This window comes from Thunnus maccoyii, chromosome 19, assembly GCF_910596095.1.
Source record: "Thunnus maccoyii chromosome 19, fThuMac1.1, whole genome shotgun sequence".
In the NCBI taxonomy this organism is placed as follows: Eukaryota; Metazoa; Chordata; class Actinopteri; order Scombriformes; family Scombridae; genus Thunnus; species Thunnus maccoyii.
This window is the reverse complement of record NC_056551.1, coordinates 5,135,089-5,153,695: the sequence shown is the minus strand read 5'-3', so window position 1 is coordinate 5,153,695 and position 18,607 is coordinate 5,135,089. Positions and strand designations below refer to the sequence as shown.

At 40.0% G+C, this 18,607-nt stretch overlaps 2 protein-coding genes across 4 annotated transcripts; one reads left to right on the top strand and one right to left on the bottom strand.

Moving 5' to 3' along the window:
• Positions 1 to 60: 60 nt before the first annotated feature.
• On the bottom strand, positions 61 to 9,406 carry rnf180b (ring finger protein 180b). 3 transcript variants are annotated; one of them, XM_042394415.1, is made up of 8 exons: positions 9,312 to 9,406; positions 7,833 to 7,933; positions 7,373 to 7,468; positions 6,266 to 7,021; positions 3,718 to 3,846; positions 3,350 to 3,569; positions 2,740 to 2,865; positions 61 to 1,359 (listed from the first exon to the last, which is right to left on the bottom strand). In XM_042394415.1, the coding sequence occupies exons 2-8, from the start codon at positions 7,887 to 7,889 to the stop codon at positions 1,163 to 1,165; spliced, it is 1,581 nt and encodes a 526-aa protein (XP_042250349.1). In that variant the 5' UTR covers positions 7,890 to 7,933; positions 9,312 to 9,406; the 3' UTR covers positions 61 to 1,162. The 3 variants fall into 3 exon arrangements, with proteins under 3 accessions (XP_042250349.1, XP_042250348.1, XP_042250347.1); XM_042394414.1 differs by lacking the exon at positions 9,312 to 9,406 and adding an exon at positions 8,954 to 9,091; XM_042394413.1 differs by lacking the exon at positions 9,312 to 9,406 and adding an exon at positions 8,958 to 9,090.
• Positions 9,407 to 12,329: 2,923 nt separating this feature from the next.
• Positions 12,330 to 14,157, top strand: htr1ab (5-hydroxytryptamine (serotonin) receptor 1A b). The gene has a single exon (XM_042394417.1). It carries the CDS (start codon positions 12,549 to 12,551, stop codon positions 13,797 to 13,799), a length of 1,251 nt encoding a protein of 416 aa, XP_042250351.1. The 5' UTR covers positions 12,330 to 12,548; the 3' UTR covers positions 13,800 to 14,157.
• The last annotated feature ends 4,450 nt before the right edge of the window (positions 14,158 to 18,607 follow it).

Here is an 18,607-nt window from a genome sequence, read left to right as displayed (position 1 = left end):
GTATAATGCTAAACCTGACTCCATATGTTCAAATAAAAGAATGTACAGCTGGTGCACAGCTCAAATGAAACAATATTTCCATAATAGTTTATTTTTAGTAAGACAAACTGTGGATGGTGAGAGTTTTTAATCAGACTTTTACAAGTCCTTTTCCTTCAAGAAAAAAGACAATTATAGTTCACTGAAAACTTGTAAACAATGTTTACATTTTCTTCTGGCTTCCTATGGATACAGTGTCTTCAGTGTCAGAGAGCTAAAACTTAAAGTTGTATCAATACAGTTTCACATTTCTGTAGACAGAAGGCACAGAATAAGCAAAGGCACCATATTGAAATGGGTATTTTACCCATTTGTGAATCTGATTTTCTGTCAGCTCCTTCTGTTTCTGCTACTATCAACCTCTCAATCAATTTGATTATTTATATCAATCTAACTGCTGCTGTCAAGAAGCAAACATTTCTTAGCAGTGCATCTCAATTTGTATCTTACATCAACATCATTTCACTTAGCTTTGCTTAACATAACAATGAATAAACTTTCCCCAATGATGCTGGAGCAAAATTAAATGGAGTTAATGACTCAAATTAATTTCAAAAGTGTGTGTGTGTTAATTAGTGATTCTCTCTTGTTTTTTCAATTAAGTGCCTGTTTGACTCCTAAAATTACCCTGTGCTACATTGAAGAAATAGTTACAACATTTTGTATACTCTTATTTGGTTTCTTTAGACTTCTCTAGACCCCTTGAGACTGAGATGTGAAGACTGATATTAATCTCATGTCTGTGCATTAAGTACAGAGCTGGAGTCAGGATGTTCTTAGCTTAGCTTAACATAAAGACTGGAAGTGGGGAGGAAACAGGAAGTGCTTTTCAAATCATCATTCAATTTTTAAAACTAGTTTGTAGTCACTTGACCCAAACTGTTAACTTTTCCAACCTTTCGTGCAAATTTTAAACTTGCAAATGTTTAGATTCTCTTCCCATAGTTGTTTTCATAAGATTCCTGCTCCTCGCTACTACTTATGTCTTAACCACCTCCACCAATTTCTGAAATACTTTAACACTGAAATAACAGTGAAACCAGAAAAAGCACATTACATACTCTCTTTACAGAGAAAAAAGACATAACCCTGCACTGCAAACTCTTGAACCCTCCTCCGTGTCTCAACAGTAGAAGTAGTACAAAACGAAACAGAGGAACAAGAAAGCCAGGATCCAGTTGACTGAGTGGATGTAGACGATGACCAGTCCGATGTCAAAGAGCCAGTCACGCATGTCGGCGAGGTCCAAAGCGTCCAGTGTGAAGCCTGCATGGGCAAAGTGCCAGCGTCTCTGTGCGTTCGCTGCTTGTCTCTGATATCCTGAAGTTAAACAGATAAAATTATGATCTGTACTAAAAGTGATTAAATAAAATGTATCCTTGTGCTGGTTTGAATTTCTGTGCAGTAATGTATGGTCTGTATTTTAAACATTAAATGTCCTTCCCAACAAGTCATTTAAAGGACCAGTGTGTAAGATTTAGTGGCATCTAGTGGTCAGGTTGCAGATTGCAACCAACTGAACACCCCTCCCCTTCCAAGTGTTTACGAGAACTTATGGCTGCTGCGAAACTCGCAAAGAACACAGTACGCCCTCTCTAGAGCCAGTGTTTGGTTTTTTCCATTCTGGGTTACCCTAAAAACATTGCGGTGCAACATGGCGGGCTCCATGGAAGAGGACCTGCTCCCTATGTGGATATAAAGGGCTCATTCTAAGGTAACGAAAACACAACTATTGTTATTTTCAGGTGATTATACACTTATTAAAACAAACTTATGAATGTTATATTCCATTTCTGCCAAGTCTGTTCCAGTAGATGCCACTAAATTCTACACATAGCATCTTTAATCTATTACTCCTTAAAGTCCTTAAAATTCATGATTTTACAATCATCACTAATTCCTAAGAAATACCTCAAACAAGATAAAACGGTGGGGTAACAAGATTTTTAAAAAGGAAAAATAAGCGCTAAATATTTTCAAATTATAATTATTATAAATTATTTTCAAAAATCTAAAGATTTTTTAAAAAAAGTATCATGTGCACACAAATAGAAAAGGACATTTGATTAATTTCTGCTCATTTCATTAAATTATTAAATTTTAATATTGGCAACTCTGAATGTCCACTGTTTATGAGACTGTAACTTAAAATACATATTAGTGCAGTGAAAAGCAACACAAAAGAGTGTCATAAATATGTACTTCTTATTTTTATTGTTATAATGTTGTTCTGTATTGCTACATTTATTGTTGCTAGTTGCTTCGTTGGATAAACACCATGCTTCATACCATGGAAGTTCACTATGCAATAATGTTTATCTTACAAGATTTGTGTCACTGCTGTTGGACTGAACTGTCAATTGCTGTAAAGATATAATTTATTATTGCCACTAAATTGTGTTTGAAAAAAGGAAATAAAATGTCTTGCTTCCTTGGTCAACAAGGTCATACAACAACAGCAGGTTAAGAGTTTAAATGAGTTCAGTTATTCACAGGGACATGGGGACAATGCATTGGAAATAAACATATTTTTCACATTCATGCCATGCAGATAGTTTTGGTTTATTTGTTTATTTGGAGGGGAATTGAATTTTGTTTGCTCACAGAATTAAAAATAATCCACAGACTTCACTGTCAAAAGATAAAACTGGAACTACTTTCTAGACACAAAAAAACAAACTATGTGACACAGTTTCTCACCCCAGAAGGTACTAAAGCGTTTGCGACAGCTGGGCAGAGGCCATTTGACACATGAAGCGTTCTGGAAGTGTTGCTTGCGCGCATAATAGACTTTTGGGAAGAAGGTCTTCGCTGTCTGGTTGAGCTCTGAAAAAAGAAATGGGAAAAGTACTTACAGTTGCTCTATGAATCTGATTGTTGAAGACAATATGCCATTATTCCTAGTTACTGCACTGTAAGGAAATTCTATCAAGTGTAGTGCTGCCCACAGAGGCACAGGAAGAACAGTTAATCATTTAGAAAAAAGTGAAAAATACCCTGCACATTTTCACAGAGCCCTAGTTTACAGCTTCAAATTACTTGTTTCATCCAGACAGCAGTCCAAAACCCAAAGGTAATCAATTCACAATGGTATAAAACAGAGAAAAGCTGTAAACTCTCACATTTGAGAAGCTGGAACCAGCAAATGTTTTAGAATTTTGGATTATAATCTATAATAATTTATGTTTATAATTTTCTAATTGTAATATCTAGGTCCTTATCGATGAACACTATTATCTGGCAGGAGAAGGACAGTACATCAGATGTTTCTGTATTTTGATTCGGAGCTTGAGTCCTGGTCGAAGCTCACCTTTGTGGAAGTTGGTGTGTGAGATGAGTGTGCGGCAGAGAGGACAGGGTGTGTTTGTCGGTCGGTTCCTGGCCAGTGTGCGGAGACACGGCTCACAGAAAACATGACTGCAGGGCTGACAGCTGTAAGGGCTGAAGTAGACGTCGAGACACACAGCGCAGGTCAGGCCTTCTCTGTCCTCCTCCTCACTGTCCCACAGTAAACCACTCACACTCCCAGCCTGGACACAAACACATGTGCAAACACATATTCACTAACAACCTCGAGGCAATTATCAGGACAATGTCTTTGTAGTTGGTGGTCATAGGTAATGCTAGGGCAGTGTGCTGCATACACCCACATTATCAGTGTGAACTCTGGTCTCTCACCTGCTCCTGCTCCAGTTGACTGTGCAGCCATCGCTCCCTCCTCCTCTGTTTCCTCCGGAGACTCTTCAGACGGTTCTTCTCCCTCTTGCTCAGTCTGTTTGACACTGGGGAGGCCAAAGAGGCTTGAGGCTGAGGAAAGTATCACAAACACACATAAAGATCCCTGTCATTGATTCAGAAGCTGAGGTAACAGAATCCATGAGCTTGATTAATTGTCGTTAACTGGTTGAAGCAGGGATGATTCAACAGCAAGTGCCATCAAATACCAACTAACTGCTTCATGGTGTGTTCACACCAAACACGAAGCAAATACAAAGTCAACGCAAAGCGCGACATGAGTGATGCGAATATGCGAAATTTGAGTCGCAAATACGTGAAATTCATATATTCGAATTGAAAATATTCAACTTGAGTGTAAAATCCACATGTATCACAGGGCTAGACCGGGGGATTCAGCTGCGGATTCCTGACAGACAGCTGTTGAGAGCTGACCAGCTCTGGAGGAGAGAGCCAGGGAGCATGTTGGTGCTGCTGCTGATGATTTCTGGAGGAATAAACACACACCGGACCACCACACCACTCACACCAGATTCTGCTCTAATCTGGAGCCGTTGACTTTTTAAACTTTTGGGATTCAAAAATTGTTTCATCTCCACTTTCGCTTCTTAACCTAACTTAAGCAGTGCTAGACTCACACACGTCCCTCAACTGCTGTCAACAATTACTAACATCTTAAATGCCTGTGGGTTTATATAGTTTTAAAGTTACAGAGTATGTAGATAGCTACGTGTATAAACATGTCACTTTGTATTTATGCCTTTAGATGATGTTATTTTGAGTGTCAATGGAGCAGCTACAATGTTTGCAAAGCATAGCTCTGATCAATCTGAATAACATTCACAAAACAAACTTTTTGTTTGCTTGCCGTCTTGCAGACAAACCTGACAGAGCATGAATTCAGACTTTTTACAAATCAGTGTCATGATGTAGTTATTACAGCATCCTTTTGATTCGTTTATTGCAGTTAAATCACAGCAAAATCTAAGTTTATTTTGGGTTCATACCATTTTGAGGTCTGTAGTTGTCGTCCGGGAAGTGCAGTAAATCATTTGCAGGGGGAGTTTTGTATGACGGATTCATGCAGTTTATCACAGCAAAACTAACAGAGAGAAGCTGATAATGTATCTCTCAGTGTTTACACATAAGTGTCAGTATGACTGTTGTTAGCAGGAGGACTGAGCAGTCATGATGGCTGGCAGGCTGAGCTTCAGTAACATCACTATGTTGGCTCTCATTTTCTGGATGGGGACTAGTCGGTGCCTGCTGTTGCTTGCTGGCTGTTTGGGGCGAATAAACACAAATGATCCCGCAGCAGGTATCAGTCATTTACCACAAGACAAGGTTAACATTAACAGAAAACTACAGTCTAAAGTCCTGCTAACCTCCCCTACAGGCTGCAGTGTTCATTACACCTCACAATACAAACATGTTTGACAGAACAAATAAGCATACTGATGATTTAACTATTCTTAGTCATTGGATATTCTACTACTGGATATTCTTATCCAGAGGTGGAGATAAAAAATGTAAATGTTGTCCTGAGGCTGGTGATAGAGGAAAGGTCATGAGGTAATTAAAGTCTAAAGGGGCATCAATGTGATCTGTAAATTTCATGGCAAGGTGGACATTAGATTTGGACATTTCTTGTGTAGAAAGAAAATTTGGCGCTATAGAAAAAGGTTACTACGAGTTAGGTCAGTATAAAAACATCAAGATTCATCCTCTGGGGATTATGAATATCCACAGCACATTTCATGGGAACCAGGACGTTACTTTTCAAGACACCTCAACAAGAAATAAACAGATTTTTGATCATTTTTGTTCTAATTTTTTTAAATATATTTGGGTTCCTTCTTTTTATTTTATTTTTTCATATGTTATAATGCTCAGAGGTGCAACTGATGCAGGCCACAAAAAAGGGACCCTTTGAGTTGTCATCTCTTTTGTGCCAGTGTAACATGCCTATTATTTTATTTATGTATTTTTTATCTTTAGGAACATCAGGGTCTCCTGTAGGAAATGATTTAGTCATGTTGAAAAGTCACCCAGATCTGAATGAATCTTGTCTTATGATCAGTTAGTAAACAAATGTCACACTCATTAAAAATGGCATTTAATGTGAGAAGTAGTTCCTCTGCTCAGTTTCCCTGAAGATTAAAGTTTTATTTCATAAAAGTTTATACATTTTTTACACTGTAAACAGAGTTAGCCTTTGTTTCAGGCGAGATGGCCCACTTCTGCAAGAAAACATTACGGTTTTGCTGCTGCTGAGTTGTTGGTTTTCTTTCAGTTTTGTAAACTTTTTCCAGATGCTGCAAATGAACCTTTGGCTGTCACTATATGTTATGTGAAATCCAATTTAAAAACAGAAAGAAACTTTGGAATAATATTACTATAATGGAATAACATAATGTATTACACTGATCATTGGCTACGCTCCTAATTAATGCAGATTTTTAAAAATTCACTGTAAAGAGCAGCAACCTACCACCGCCTCCTCTTCTTCCTCGGCTGCACTGTCAGAGATGGTTCTTCCTCTGAGGAGCAGGCCTGAATCAGAAACCTCCTCATGGACAGCTGTGGTCTCTGCAGAGGGCTCGTCATCCTCCACAGTTTGCAGCAGCTGTTGATCCAGAGGCGCCACTCTCCCTCCAGAAACAGAAGAACGGCAGGCGACAGCGTTGAATGAAGCACCACCTGTGTCAAACTGCTGACTTATGGGATATGAGACAGGTGTCCGTGTAAGCTCATCTGACCCTGCTCTCGTCATCTCAGCAGCAGACCTGTACGAACGTCCTGCAGGGCAAAAACATGAAGACCTGATGGCGGAATCATCCTCCAAACTGCGGCGTCTCCTATGAGAGATGCAGTAAAGAGGACTGAAAGAAAACGACTGGCTGTTTTCACTGTCAGTCAGTGAAGTCGAGGCCTCTGCGGGGTGAATGTGGGACATGACGGCAGCACAGTTGAGCTGTAAGCTGTCCAGTGCAGTTCTGCTAAATTCAGGCCTCTCCTCTTTATTCTGAGAGCCATCTGTCAGCAAACCAGCGTGTCTCCTCTCAGGTCTCGTCCTCCTCGGCTGCACAATGAGGAAGTAGTGTTTGTGGTCACGGTCCACGCGGCTTTTGTTGAGGTGGATGGTGGCGTCCTGCCCACAGGGACACTCACTACGGTTGATGAAGTTGAAGCCGCCCAAACGAGCTCTGCAGTTCTGGCAGTTCAGTTTTCCTACAGTCCACTGTGCCTGAACAGAAAGCAGAGGTTTAGAAATCACAACAATATCATGAAATCTACTGTTTTTCACATAATAAAAAGTCAAATCCATTGATTTTTTGCATGATAAAATGTAGGGCTGCAACTAATTAGTATTTCACTTATCAATTAATCTATTTACTATTTTGTCAATAAAATGTCAGGAAATGTGAATGTGAGAAATGCCAATCACATTTTACAGCAAATCTTCACATGTGAGAAGTCCAAAACTGTTTGATTATCATAAACTAAAATGTTCATACTGAACAAGATAAATTTAGAAGTTAAATCAATCACTTAACACTGCACACACGTCATTCCTAAACTGACACACTTACTGTACCTGTTGAACAGAGGTCAGTATCCATTCTGGCAACGTGTCAACATTCACATGCCAAATGCTGCAGACAGCAGCTGAGCTTTCATCCGTGGCCTCAACCTGCCTCGTCATAAAAGACACACAATCAACCAGGACAGTTCCCACCAGACCCAGTTTCTCTGACGCTGATAGCCAGACATATTTTTGATGACTGAAACACAGGCTGTTATCTTTTTTCCAACACTGATGTCCCTTTACAACTTTGTAGACTATTAGCTGTTATCAGGGCTGAAACTAATTATTGTTTTCATTGTTAAATAATCTAATCTAGTCTTAAGTGTCAGATGATAGTGAACAAAACATCAAAATTTCCCAGAGTCTAAGGTGAAATCTTCAAATGTTTTGTTTTGTTCAAACAGTCCAAAGCCAAAAAATATTCAAGCAAGATAGCTAAATAGATACACGCAAAAGAATTTTCACCCACCGTCGCCAAACATGCCCCATCTATGACGCCCTTCCGACACCTCCTGCAGCGCAGCATGGTTCTCTTTGTTCAGGCTCTTCAACAGGAAGTTTTTAGTCCAGCTGTGTTGATAATGATGAGAACCACAGTCAAGATATGCGACTGAAAACACACCTGCATTAGTTTACATTCTGGCAAAAATGACCGTCTTCTTTAAACTCGTTGCATCTCAACAAAAGATGTAGGCTCAGTATAGTCAGCTATGTCTGTAAACTATGTAACAAACTAAATAAACTATAAACTATATAACAGAAAAGCTCACATACCATAATTTTCTTTTCTAGTCTATTGACATTGTTTTGGAAATCTGCCTGTATGTGGCATGAATGCAGCCAAGACAAACTATGTAAAAATGTTAAAATATAAACCTGTGACACCTCGAGCTCAAGTGTTGACTAATCTCTAAAATGCTACGAATGTAAAGCTACGAAGTTATTGCAGTGAGCCACGTTTACATATGAGGAAGCCGGATGCGGTTTCCTGTAGGGCTGCATTAACAACCGATGTGTCTACCTATAGAGTAAACCTCTTTAGGAATTTGTTTGGTCGAGAAAAGGAAGTAACCTCACTTGTTTTAAATTAATACAGCTGTTGAACATAAAAAGGAGTCGGCCAATTAAGACCATTTATTAATCTAGTAATCTACAAATTGCTGCCAAAAAACATCTCTTTCCCATTTTCTGTATTGCAACTAAGGTGCACAAACCATGAATAACAAACTAAAACCAAAAGTAAACAAAACATCTGCCTCAAATGTCACATGTACCATGCCAAAGCCTATTGACCCTGGACTGTAAGGTTATGAACACATGAGTAATAGCAAATATTCAATATTCAGCTTCTGTAACAGGTTGAGAGGATTTCTCGGCATAGGTGTTTTTTATAATGTTATTATTATAACTCGTGTTTTAGCATGTACAGTACATCGCTAACAGTCGAGTGATAGATTAAAAACAATGTCATGCTGCTAGCTCAGCCCTGTTAACAACAACAACAGGCTCTCTCGTGGCGTTTTCACCGAAAAATAACACTCTTCAGATAATGACACTCAGAAAATCCACCAATTTATGATGTAAACTCACCTACCTGATAGCTGGGAAGATTTTTGCGCGATAGTTACGAAGAACTGTCCACAACAACGTGAAAGTTAGGAAGCCTTTTCTATATAAGCCAGGCCTTGACGTCACGACAGCTAGGACACTACGGTAAGTCCAATGGACCAAAAATTTCCTACGTTCTTTCGAGATCAACTAAAAGAGAAGAGAAGAGAAGAGAAGAGAAGAGAAGAGAAGAGAAGAGAAGAGAAGAGAAGAGAAGAGAAGAGAAGAGAAGAGAAAAGAACACTCGTTTAATAAACTAATTAATTTAAATAAAGAAAAGTTGTGACTTAGTTTGGAGGCTACAACTTCTTGTTCTTGTTCTGGCCCTCTGACAACTTGCCTGTATCTCCTCCACACTGCAATGCGCTCCTCATAGGGATCCCTGGCAGGAGCATCTAAATGCTCCAGTGCATTCACAGCAGCGCTGCAGGAATCCTGATGAGAGTGCGAAAACACGAACACATAACACCAGTTCTGTTTTCTTTGCACTGGTTCCCTGTCTCCTTCATGATTGACTACAAAGCCCTGCTACTCACATACAAATCCATCAATGGACATGCGCCTCCCTAGGAACTCATGGACGGCGCCAGAATCATGCTTGGAGAGGCTAAAAGTCGGCAATAGGGGAATGGACAGTACCATGTGAATACATAACATGTTGCTGCTTTTTTAACAATTCATTAAAGAAAGATATATTTTTTGTAAGTACTTTGATGAAGCGGTTTATCGCATCATTTAATGCTTTTTCAGTCTTAATTCTACTCTCATGTTGTAAATCGTCACATCATATCGCAACAGAAGATGCAACAGTATTAGTATTGTAAGGCATTTCAAGAATAAAATATGAACTGCTGAAAAACTGCAAACAAAGTTGGAAAGAAGTTTCATGATTAAAGAGTTCGGGTAATCCGATGTCTCCCGCATAAAAGGCAGAATGCTGAGTCTGTCTGAAGTGTACAGAGCTGCAGATTAATTAACATACGCGTCCTGCTGCCCTCAGGTGCTGCAAGGATTTAACGACCTGAAGGAGAAGCTTTCCATACAGTATGAAGCAACTGATACTGTCAGAATCAATCATATTAATGTATAAATCAATGCAGACTTCTTTACTGCTTTAACCACATTATACTTTATATTTTTTATGTCGATTAGGCTGGAGAATGTTTGATTAAATTTACTTTATTTGTATTATATATTATTATTCCGTTATTTCTGTGCATTTGATGAAAGAATATAGTTTGCTCTTGTTGATAAAATCACTGAAGTGTCAGCGGAGTGACAGTGTTTCAGACACAGACGTGGTTCTGAGACATCTATTCTCAGCACAGCAACACCAACAGCTCGCTTTGTACTGCTTCATCTGAATAAACCCCTCACCTCTTTGTTCCTGTGCACCGTGCGTGCTGCGCTTGCCACAGACAGGCAAAACAAATTCTTTTAACATTCAAAATAAAGTTTTATACATATAAAAAGAATAACATATTTAAATCAGTGGCAATTTCCTATGCGCCACACTTGCTCGCTCTCTCTGTCACCAAAATAACCTGTTAGCTATCAGCAAACCAAGTAATTCACAAAAAGCTTCAGCATAATATTTCCACGATCATTTTGGGGAGGCTTAGACTCTATGCAGGAACTGATACCACAAACCTCCACCCACACCCTCAGATCTGCCAGCAGCTTGCTCCCCCGGTCCCACAGTAGCCTACCAAGCTCTGTACCATGGGGGATCGAGCCTTCTGCTCTGCTGCAGCACGCTAGTGGAAGAGCCTTCCTAACCATCTGAGGGCAGCACAGACCCTAGACTCTTAAAAAAATGCCTTAAAACCTTTCTAGAAAGGTTTTTTCATCTTAACTCCTATTTTCTTTATGTTGTGTGTTGTATGTTTTTTTTTTTTAATGCTGTAGCACTTTGAGATTCACTATGAATGAAAAGTGCGGTACAAATTAAATGTATTATTATTATTGTTATTCTTCTTATTAAATCAAGACAACAACATAACATAACATAACATACATTTTAAATACATTGCATAAAATTCAGTCACATCCAGAGCTTATTAAATCTCTGCTCAAAACTAAAACAGTAGGGCTGGATTACCAACCAGGCAAAGTGGCCAACAACCCTAGGACCCCAGACTCTAGGGGCCCAAAGGTCCCATAATGTGTCAATTGATTTTTAGTAATTTGACTACTGTAACTGCAGATTTTTAAGGGAATTTGCACTACTAACGTACAACATTAACTGGAGGTTCCTGCATTGTTACCTTATGATTTGGCCCTATCTAGTAGAGTGGGTCCATATGTCAAAATCGAGTTTTAAGACCTTTATCATTTCAGTTTATACTGTGTTTACATGTTGCATAATCCTCAATAACGTTGTCCTTAATCATACCACAAACTAACTAGCACACAGAAAACCCGGGAAACCAACTGTTCCAGCACCACTGATGGTCATGTGTGGCTACTGTGTGCACTCCACTTGAACTAAGAGGGAACAATGCACAAAGGCTGAGAAATGCTGGAGCCAATAAAGGGGCAACATCCCAAGCTTGTTTGTAACCAAAATTCTTTTCATATATAATTCAGAATTTCCATCCTAATGTCACCCTTTTTTTCAAGTATATTGTAGACGTATATATTTGAAATAACAGTCACAAGCCTGTAGCTTTTTACGTCATTTTTGTAATTGTTATGAAAGCGGACCCACGCCAGGTGGCAGTGTCACACCTGGCGGCTCCAGTGCGCTGACCGTGGTGCTGAAAACAGCAACCGTTGAGGCAAAAATGGCACCAAGACGCCTCAATACTTTTTTAATATGAAGTTAACTGTAAATTCATTGAGGTCATTCATTCTTGGATAAAAAAAACATAATTTACCATATAAACATAACTGTTAACAGCATATTTTTAAATTGTGCTCATTTCCAAAACTCTACATACAACTAAAACTACATAATGTGCAAAAAATGTTCAAATTAGCTACTGTGAACTTTTTTTTCGCTGTTCTTGATGTTATTATTACTATTAGTTGTGGTAGTATGTTAAAACATAAAAGTGAGCCGTTTGTAAATCACTTTTTACAGTGCGGTTTCATCTAGACCTATTCTTCACAATATTCTGTCAATAGCTACACTGCAGATGACTTCAAAATGACTCTCAGGAAAGGAGAGGACATTTCCTAATGCTGCATTAGAATCAATAAAATTACATTTAAAAAGCAATCAGCAATTGAATTATTGACATGCAGCCTGAGGAGTAAATAAATAAAAGAGAACTTTGCAAGTTTTCGAAGTTTATCTAATAACTTCAACATCTTCAGTGTCTGAGCTACAGACTGATGAGGGACACAAACAGACTCCCTTACATCCTCTCAGACAAGTGACGCATTTATCATCACTGGTATAAAGACGCAGCATCATTCTCAGTCAGCAGCCGACACTCGCAGTTCAGACCCTCTCTGCTGCACTAAACAGTTCAGCAGTCCACTATGCGCTCTTCGAGGTGCGACGGTGTGGTGCGCACCGGGCTCTCCACTAAGTAGCCGAAACTCTCCAAACCACTCGAGTTTACTAACAATGGAGGACGCAAACAACACGACAGCCTGGTTTCAGTTTCACAATTCTTCCAACGAAACCTCCAAACCTGAAGACGAGGAGGTGAAGCTGAGTTATCAAGTGGTCACATCCTTCCTGCTTGGCGCGCTCATCTTGTGTGCAATATTTGGTAACGCGTGCGTGGTTGCAGCCATCGCCTTGGAGCGGTCTCTGCAGAATGTGGCCAACTACCTGATCGGTTCTCTGGCTGTCACCGACCTGATGGTGTCGGTGCTGGTGCTGCCCATGGCGGCGCTTTACCAGGTCTTAAACGGGTGGACTCTCGGGCAGGTTCCGTGCGACATCTTCATCTCTCTGGATGTGTTATGCTGCACGTCGTCCATCCTGCACCTGTGCGCCATAGCTCTGGACAGATACTGGGCGATAACCGAGCCCATAGACTACATGAAGAAGAGGACGCCGCGGAGGGCAGCGGTCCTCATCAGTGTCACTTGGCTCGTCGGGTTCTCCATCTCAGTGCCTCCTATGCTGATCATGCGCTCCCAGCCCAGCAGCATGGCAGAGGACAGGGCAAACCCTAAGCAGTGTAAGATCAGGCAAGACCCCTGGTACACAATATACTCCACATTCGGGGCTTTTTACATCCCGCTGACACTGATGCTGGTTTTATACGGGCGGATATTCAAAGCTGCAAGATTTCGGATCAGGAGGACTGTGCGTAAAACAGAGAAAAAGAAAGTGTCCGACTCTTGCTTGGCGTTATCTCCCGCCCTGTTCCACAAAAAGTCGCCCGGAGACGCGCAGGGCAAGAGCTGGAAACGGAGTGTGGAGCCCCGGCCGCTGCCGAGTGTCAACGGCGCGGTGAAACACGCGGAGGACGGCGAGTCTCTGGAGATCATCGAAGTTCACAGTAACTCCAAAGGCAACCTGCCCCTGCCCAACACCCCGAGCTCCGTGCCGCTGTTCGAGAGCAGACACGAGAAGGCGACCGAGGCCAAGAGGAAGATCGCGCTGGCACGGGAGCGCAAAACGGTGAAAACTCTGGGCATCATCATGGGCACCTTCATCCTCTGCTGGCTGCCTTTCTTCATCGTCGCCCTGGTTATGCCTTTTTGCCAGGAATCGTGCTACATGCCCATTTGGCTGGAACATGTCATAATCTGGCTGGGCTACTCCAACTCATTGCTCAACCCCATTATTTACGCCTACTTCAACAAAGACTTTCAGAGCGCTTTTAAGAAAATAATCAAGTGTCATTTCTGCAGACCGTGATGGTTTCAGTTTTCTTGGTGTCATCATAGATTCACCGGATCATTGAAGTTTGATCCGAAGACATCAAGTGAAAAGAGGAGCAGCCCGAAAAGCCATCAGCCTATAAAAACGGCAGACTGAGATTGTCCTGAATAAAGAATGACGCTAAAACTGAAGAGAGGGCTCATCATGGCTTTCGTTGATCATCACCGTCGTTAACAGTATTGAAATATTCCCAGTGTCTGTAGCCTATGCATAGATAAAGCTGTAATCGTTTGATTGAAGCTCCATTGTTCCTCATCATGTTCTGTAACGTTCAATAAAGAAATACTTTTTAATAATTTATCTGAAGTCATAATTTTACAACTTGGGTGCAAATATCAATTCATTCATTCAATTCACATCCAGCATCTGCAAACTGAATGAATTCTGAAATAAGCTGTAAAATAAGGCGAAAGTAAAAGTGCGTTTCATGTGACTAACTTGGACATATTTTAGGACGTTCTAAAGATTAGTGAATAGAAATTTAACTGTAAACAAATTTTTAAAATCGATTAATTGTTTAAGTAATTTAAGAAGCTTCATAAATATGAGGTTTTGTGCTTTTATATTTTTATAAATTGAATATCTTTGGATTTTGGACTTTTGTTTAGACAAAACAAGAAACTTGAAGACTGTCGCTACTTTTCATTATTTTCCAACACTATTCACTGTTCACTGAAAAAATAATAAGTGATTCATAGATAATGATCAGTCATCATCATCGTAAGTTACAGCCTTAACATACTCTAAAATAATATTATATTTCACTCACATCTTCAAATACTTTGATATATGTGGCAATTAGATACATGGAAAATAAGGATCCAAATGAGCAACACTCAGTAGGCACATTACAGCATTTATCTAGAGCTCTTATTGAGGGCACCATTCCATATTCCATTAAAAGACTGAAATGGGTCTGTTTAGCATATGCACTGAAAAATGGAAAAAAACAAAAAACAAAAACAACACCCACACTGCTGTTTCATTCCCAAATCTTCTTTTAGACCACATGAGCGTGATTGTCATTGTTTCCAGACAGGCTTCTTCACATCTTTCCTTCAGAGTTTCTTCCTCTTCCAGTTCAGATTCTTGTCACTCAGTACCTGCAAACTATTTACGGATGTGCATGGAAACGATGACAGCAGTGTTCATAAAGTTTTCTGGTACAAACAGTTGCTCGCAGTGAAGAAATTCTTATAATCGTGACATTTTCTAAGAACCTCCCTTTATTCACAGTTAAGACTAGATTCTGATAAAGATAAAAGTTATGCATAAAGCATCTTAGCCTATAAGAGAGCTCCTAAAGTAAAAAACTGTTGGGAGTAGGGAGGAGGACTTAAGCAGAGGAGAAAATGTCGGAAAGACAAAGCGGCAGGAGAAATATTCTCCAAACGCTGAATGACAGTGAGTTAATGAGACGCTGCAGATTAGATCGTGCAGGGATAATGTTTGTGGTCGACCTCATTAGAGACACACACACATCTCCCACCCAACGCAATAACGTGATAATACCAGAAATGAAAGTGATCACAACACTAAGATATTTAGCAACTGGGAAAAAATTTGGAATTTGCTGGAAGCTGAAAAAAAAGATATACATGCAAACCCTCGCTGCTTCTTATACAGACTGGCCAGCAATCACAGAAACTGATGAAAGCGCAGCCATTACCCCCGTTAATATCAAATAGATGAAGTACTAAAATGACCAGCCTGTGTTTTAAGACATTTCATAGGCTACTTTTAAAGTATGACTTACAATTTATTCAACAGAGATGTTCATCACATAAAATAGTATTTATAATTACACCATGTCTTAATAAAGACTAAATTCCATGATTAGGTCTATTGACTTCTCTGTCTATTATATGCCCATTATCATTAAGGATTGGTCAGCTCCTACACCTTTTAAAAGAATGAGTCATACCTAGCAACAGGGTCATCTACACCTCCTCACTAAGGTAAAAGTTTCTGTCCCTTCCTCGCTCATAGTTGCTCTGAGAATTTTTCTATATCACTCCTAAGCTAGGACTCCTTGCTAGAAAGTGTTTGTGAATAAGTCCCCTGACCTCCAACTGCGTCTACTACCGCAGTGGCCTCGAGCAAGGTTCATTATGAGACACTTTTTCAGTTGAAGCTGTCAACAATGTGTTGGTGTCGCTTTCAAGTGTGGATTTGCTTTGTTTTTTGTTCCTCATGAACCCCGGGCAACGCTATAATTGCAAACCTCTTTAACTAATCATCAAATTTTATTTAGATTATAGTGGAGATCCACTACACTAGACATATATGGTATTCCAACATACCAAATATGTCAGGCTGACATCTGGGGAAATGTATCTAAAAATGATGCACTATATATATATTTCCATATGATGATGGTGCAAAAAAACTACAACATGATACAAAATATATAATATGACTCTGTTAGTGTGGAGAGATATTATTTTAATAACCTTATTTGGGCTGAAATAAAAGGGGGAAATCTCTTTATAATGTGAATTTAAATTTGTCACAGAGGGACTTGACTAGTTTGTGTCTGACAATCTTCACAGTGTCACAGAGTTGTATGCCCTGCAACAGAGAATGTGTCTCACTCCTCAAAGTGTGTTCAAACAGCATCCTGAGCCCCCGAACTGTTTCCCCCTAGCTCCACCTGCGCTCTGATTCCCTCATAACATGCATATGTGGATCTGCTTTGTCTCAGATAGTGAAACAAAGAGAATCCTTAATACAGTTTGCGTTTCATCATTCCGGGAGCGACACTTACATGAAGATCATCTCGGATGTGTGTGGAGACGGCAAAGGGTGTATAGAGGCAGCAGGGCGGGAGCGTGGGGAAAAAAAGCCAACAAAAAACAGACACACAAAATGAGAGACAAAAAGAAACACACACATACATACACACGCGTTCACCACCATACATGAGCAGTCATAAAAAGCTTCAAGTGGTCGGGGTGCTTCTTGTAGCGTCCCGCTGCCCTTTCCCTCTGTCACTCACAGCCTCGTAACATATAAGTCCATCTTAAAAAGGCTGTGAAGGGCACACACAGATGGATTCTGGAGAGGTGGTCGTCATAGCAACATATGGGGGATGCTAACTCCGGGGGCCGAAGGGGCAATTACCTGATCAAAGGCCTGCTGCAACACAGGAATACAGAGGTGTGTATGAGGGGCCCACAGCTGGCAGTCATCACAGACAATAAGCAATTGTTTTGTTGTTGTTGTTATCATTGTTGTTTGTTTTACCGTGTTTAACAGTGACTGACTAAGGTAGAATCTAATTTTCCCTCAACAAGAGTGTCAAACTTTTTCTTTTCAAAGACAGTTCAAGGGATCATTTTGTTTATTACAACTTTTTGCCCATTATTCCTTTTAGTTATGACTGTAGATTGTAAATTAATTACTGAGATCTAGGAAGAAGTCAGCATAAGCAGTCATACAACAAGTTATAGGCAAAATTATACTTTAAGTTTAGTGTTATACATAGAATTGATTATTATGTAAATTATGTACAAGTGTCAGCATAGCTTTCAAATAACAGAGCACTGACAGCTTTAGTACGCCACCACGATCAAAAGGTTGCATTGTAATGTTGCAGTGAGAAGAGCATGCAAGTGTAGCAACAATTTTGAGTTGACTGCAGGAACTAAATCACATCCTCAGTTTATTTTTGATTGGCAAAATGAATGTAATGAACGGGCTCTGCAACTCTCCTCTGCTTTACGGAGCTGTATAACGAGTTTCAGCTCATTGTTTAGCTGTCTGGCTGACTGTTTTGATTGACTCTCAGCGCTCTCATAATGTTATTTTTGGCTGCAGCAGGCAGCTGTTTTCAGAGGAAAAGCTCCAAAAACCCACTGTACTGTACTTACTCAGCACCAAATGGCAAACAGAAACAGACTAGCTGGTGAACATAGTGGAGCATTTCGAGGCTAAAGAGACAGATATTTCCCCCATTTTCTGCAGTATGGCATCATATTCTTGTGTGCTGTCACATCCAGACAAAAATAAAAAATAAAAAAACATCAAAATCTGTATTGACGCATTGATTTCACAACACAATTGTTATGCTGTCTCACTGATACACAACTCCTGAAGTCTTATTCCCTACAAACAACAGGATTTGTCAGTCAGATTTGACTTTTTTTTTTTGTGACAGGAGACATTTCAAAAGATCAATTCTTAAAAGAACAGCTTGAGAAAAAGCATAACATGCTGACTTAGAGCTGCAGACTTTTTTCCCTGATATGAGTCACATTCCATGAGGTATCTTGAAAATGAGCAGGGCAATACTAAAACCACACGCAGCCATAAGACTGTAACATGGTTTGAATTTATCATCGAGGTTTGCTTGCATATTCTCCAAGTTTGTTCTCTGTGCTTCCTCGGAGACCGCCGTCGAGTGCACTTGGCTGTAAATCAGCCTGCATATTGGAGAAGGTGAATAGTGTGGATTAAATTTCCTCCATACGCTCTTGAACTGTTCAGTCATGTGTCCCCTGCAGAGCTGCCGGTGGCAATCTGCTGTCAGAGGAATTACGTTACGGGTTTTCACAGCCTCTCAGGACCCAACGAGAGAATCAACCCTCCTCGTCTTGTTTGGATTTCTTCTTGGAACTGTTGTTGTTAACGAGCGTAGAGGTAAACAACAGAACGGGAGCTGCAGAGGATTCTCTATACAGAGGAGACAACCTTTCATGTTTGGTTTATCTTTTAAAATAATAATTATATTGTATATATTTTATGAAAACTATAGGGGGAAAAGAGCATTTGCTGTCAGGGAG

What these genes read in the sequence shown, in the direction of transcription:
- rnf180b (XM_042394415.1), bottom strand. Translation starts at nt 7,889, where the DNA reads ATGCTGCGCTGCAGGAGGTGTCGGAAGGGCGTCATAGATGGGGCATGT. An exon ending in AGGAAGAAGAGGAGGCGGTG is followed by an intron (nt 3,847 to 6,265) that starts GTAGGTTGCTGC and finishes TACTTTCCTCAG; the next exon opens with CCTCAAGCCTCTTTGGCCTC. An exon ending in GTCAACTGGAGCAGGAGCAG is followed by an intron (nt 3,570 to 3,717) that starts GTGAGAGACCAG and finishes GTTTGTGTCCAG; the next exon opens with GCTGGGAGTGTGAGTGGTTT.
- htr1ab (XM_042394417.1), top strand. Translation starts at nt 12,549, where the DNA reads ATGGAGGACGCAAACAACACGACAGCCTGGTTTCAGTTTCACAATTCT.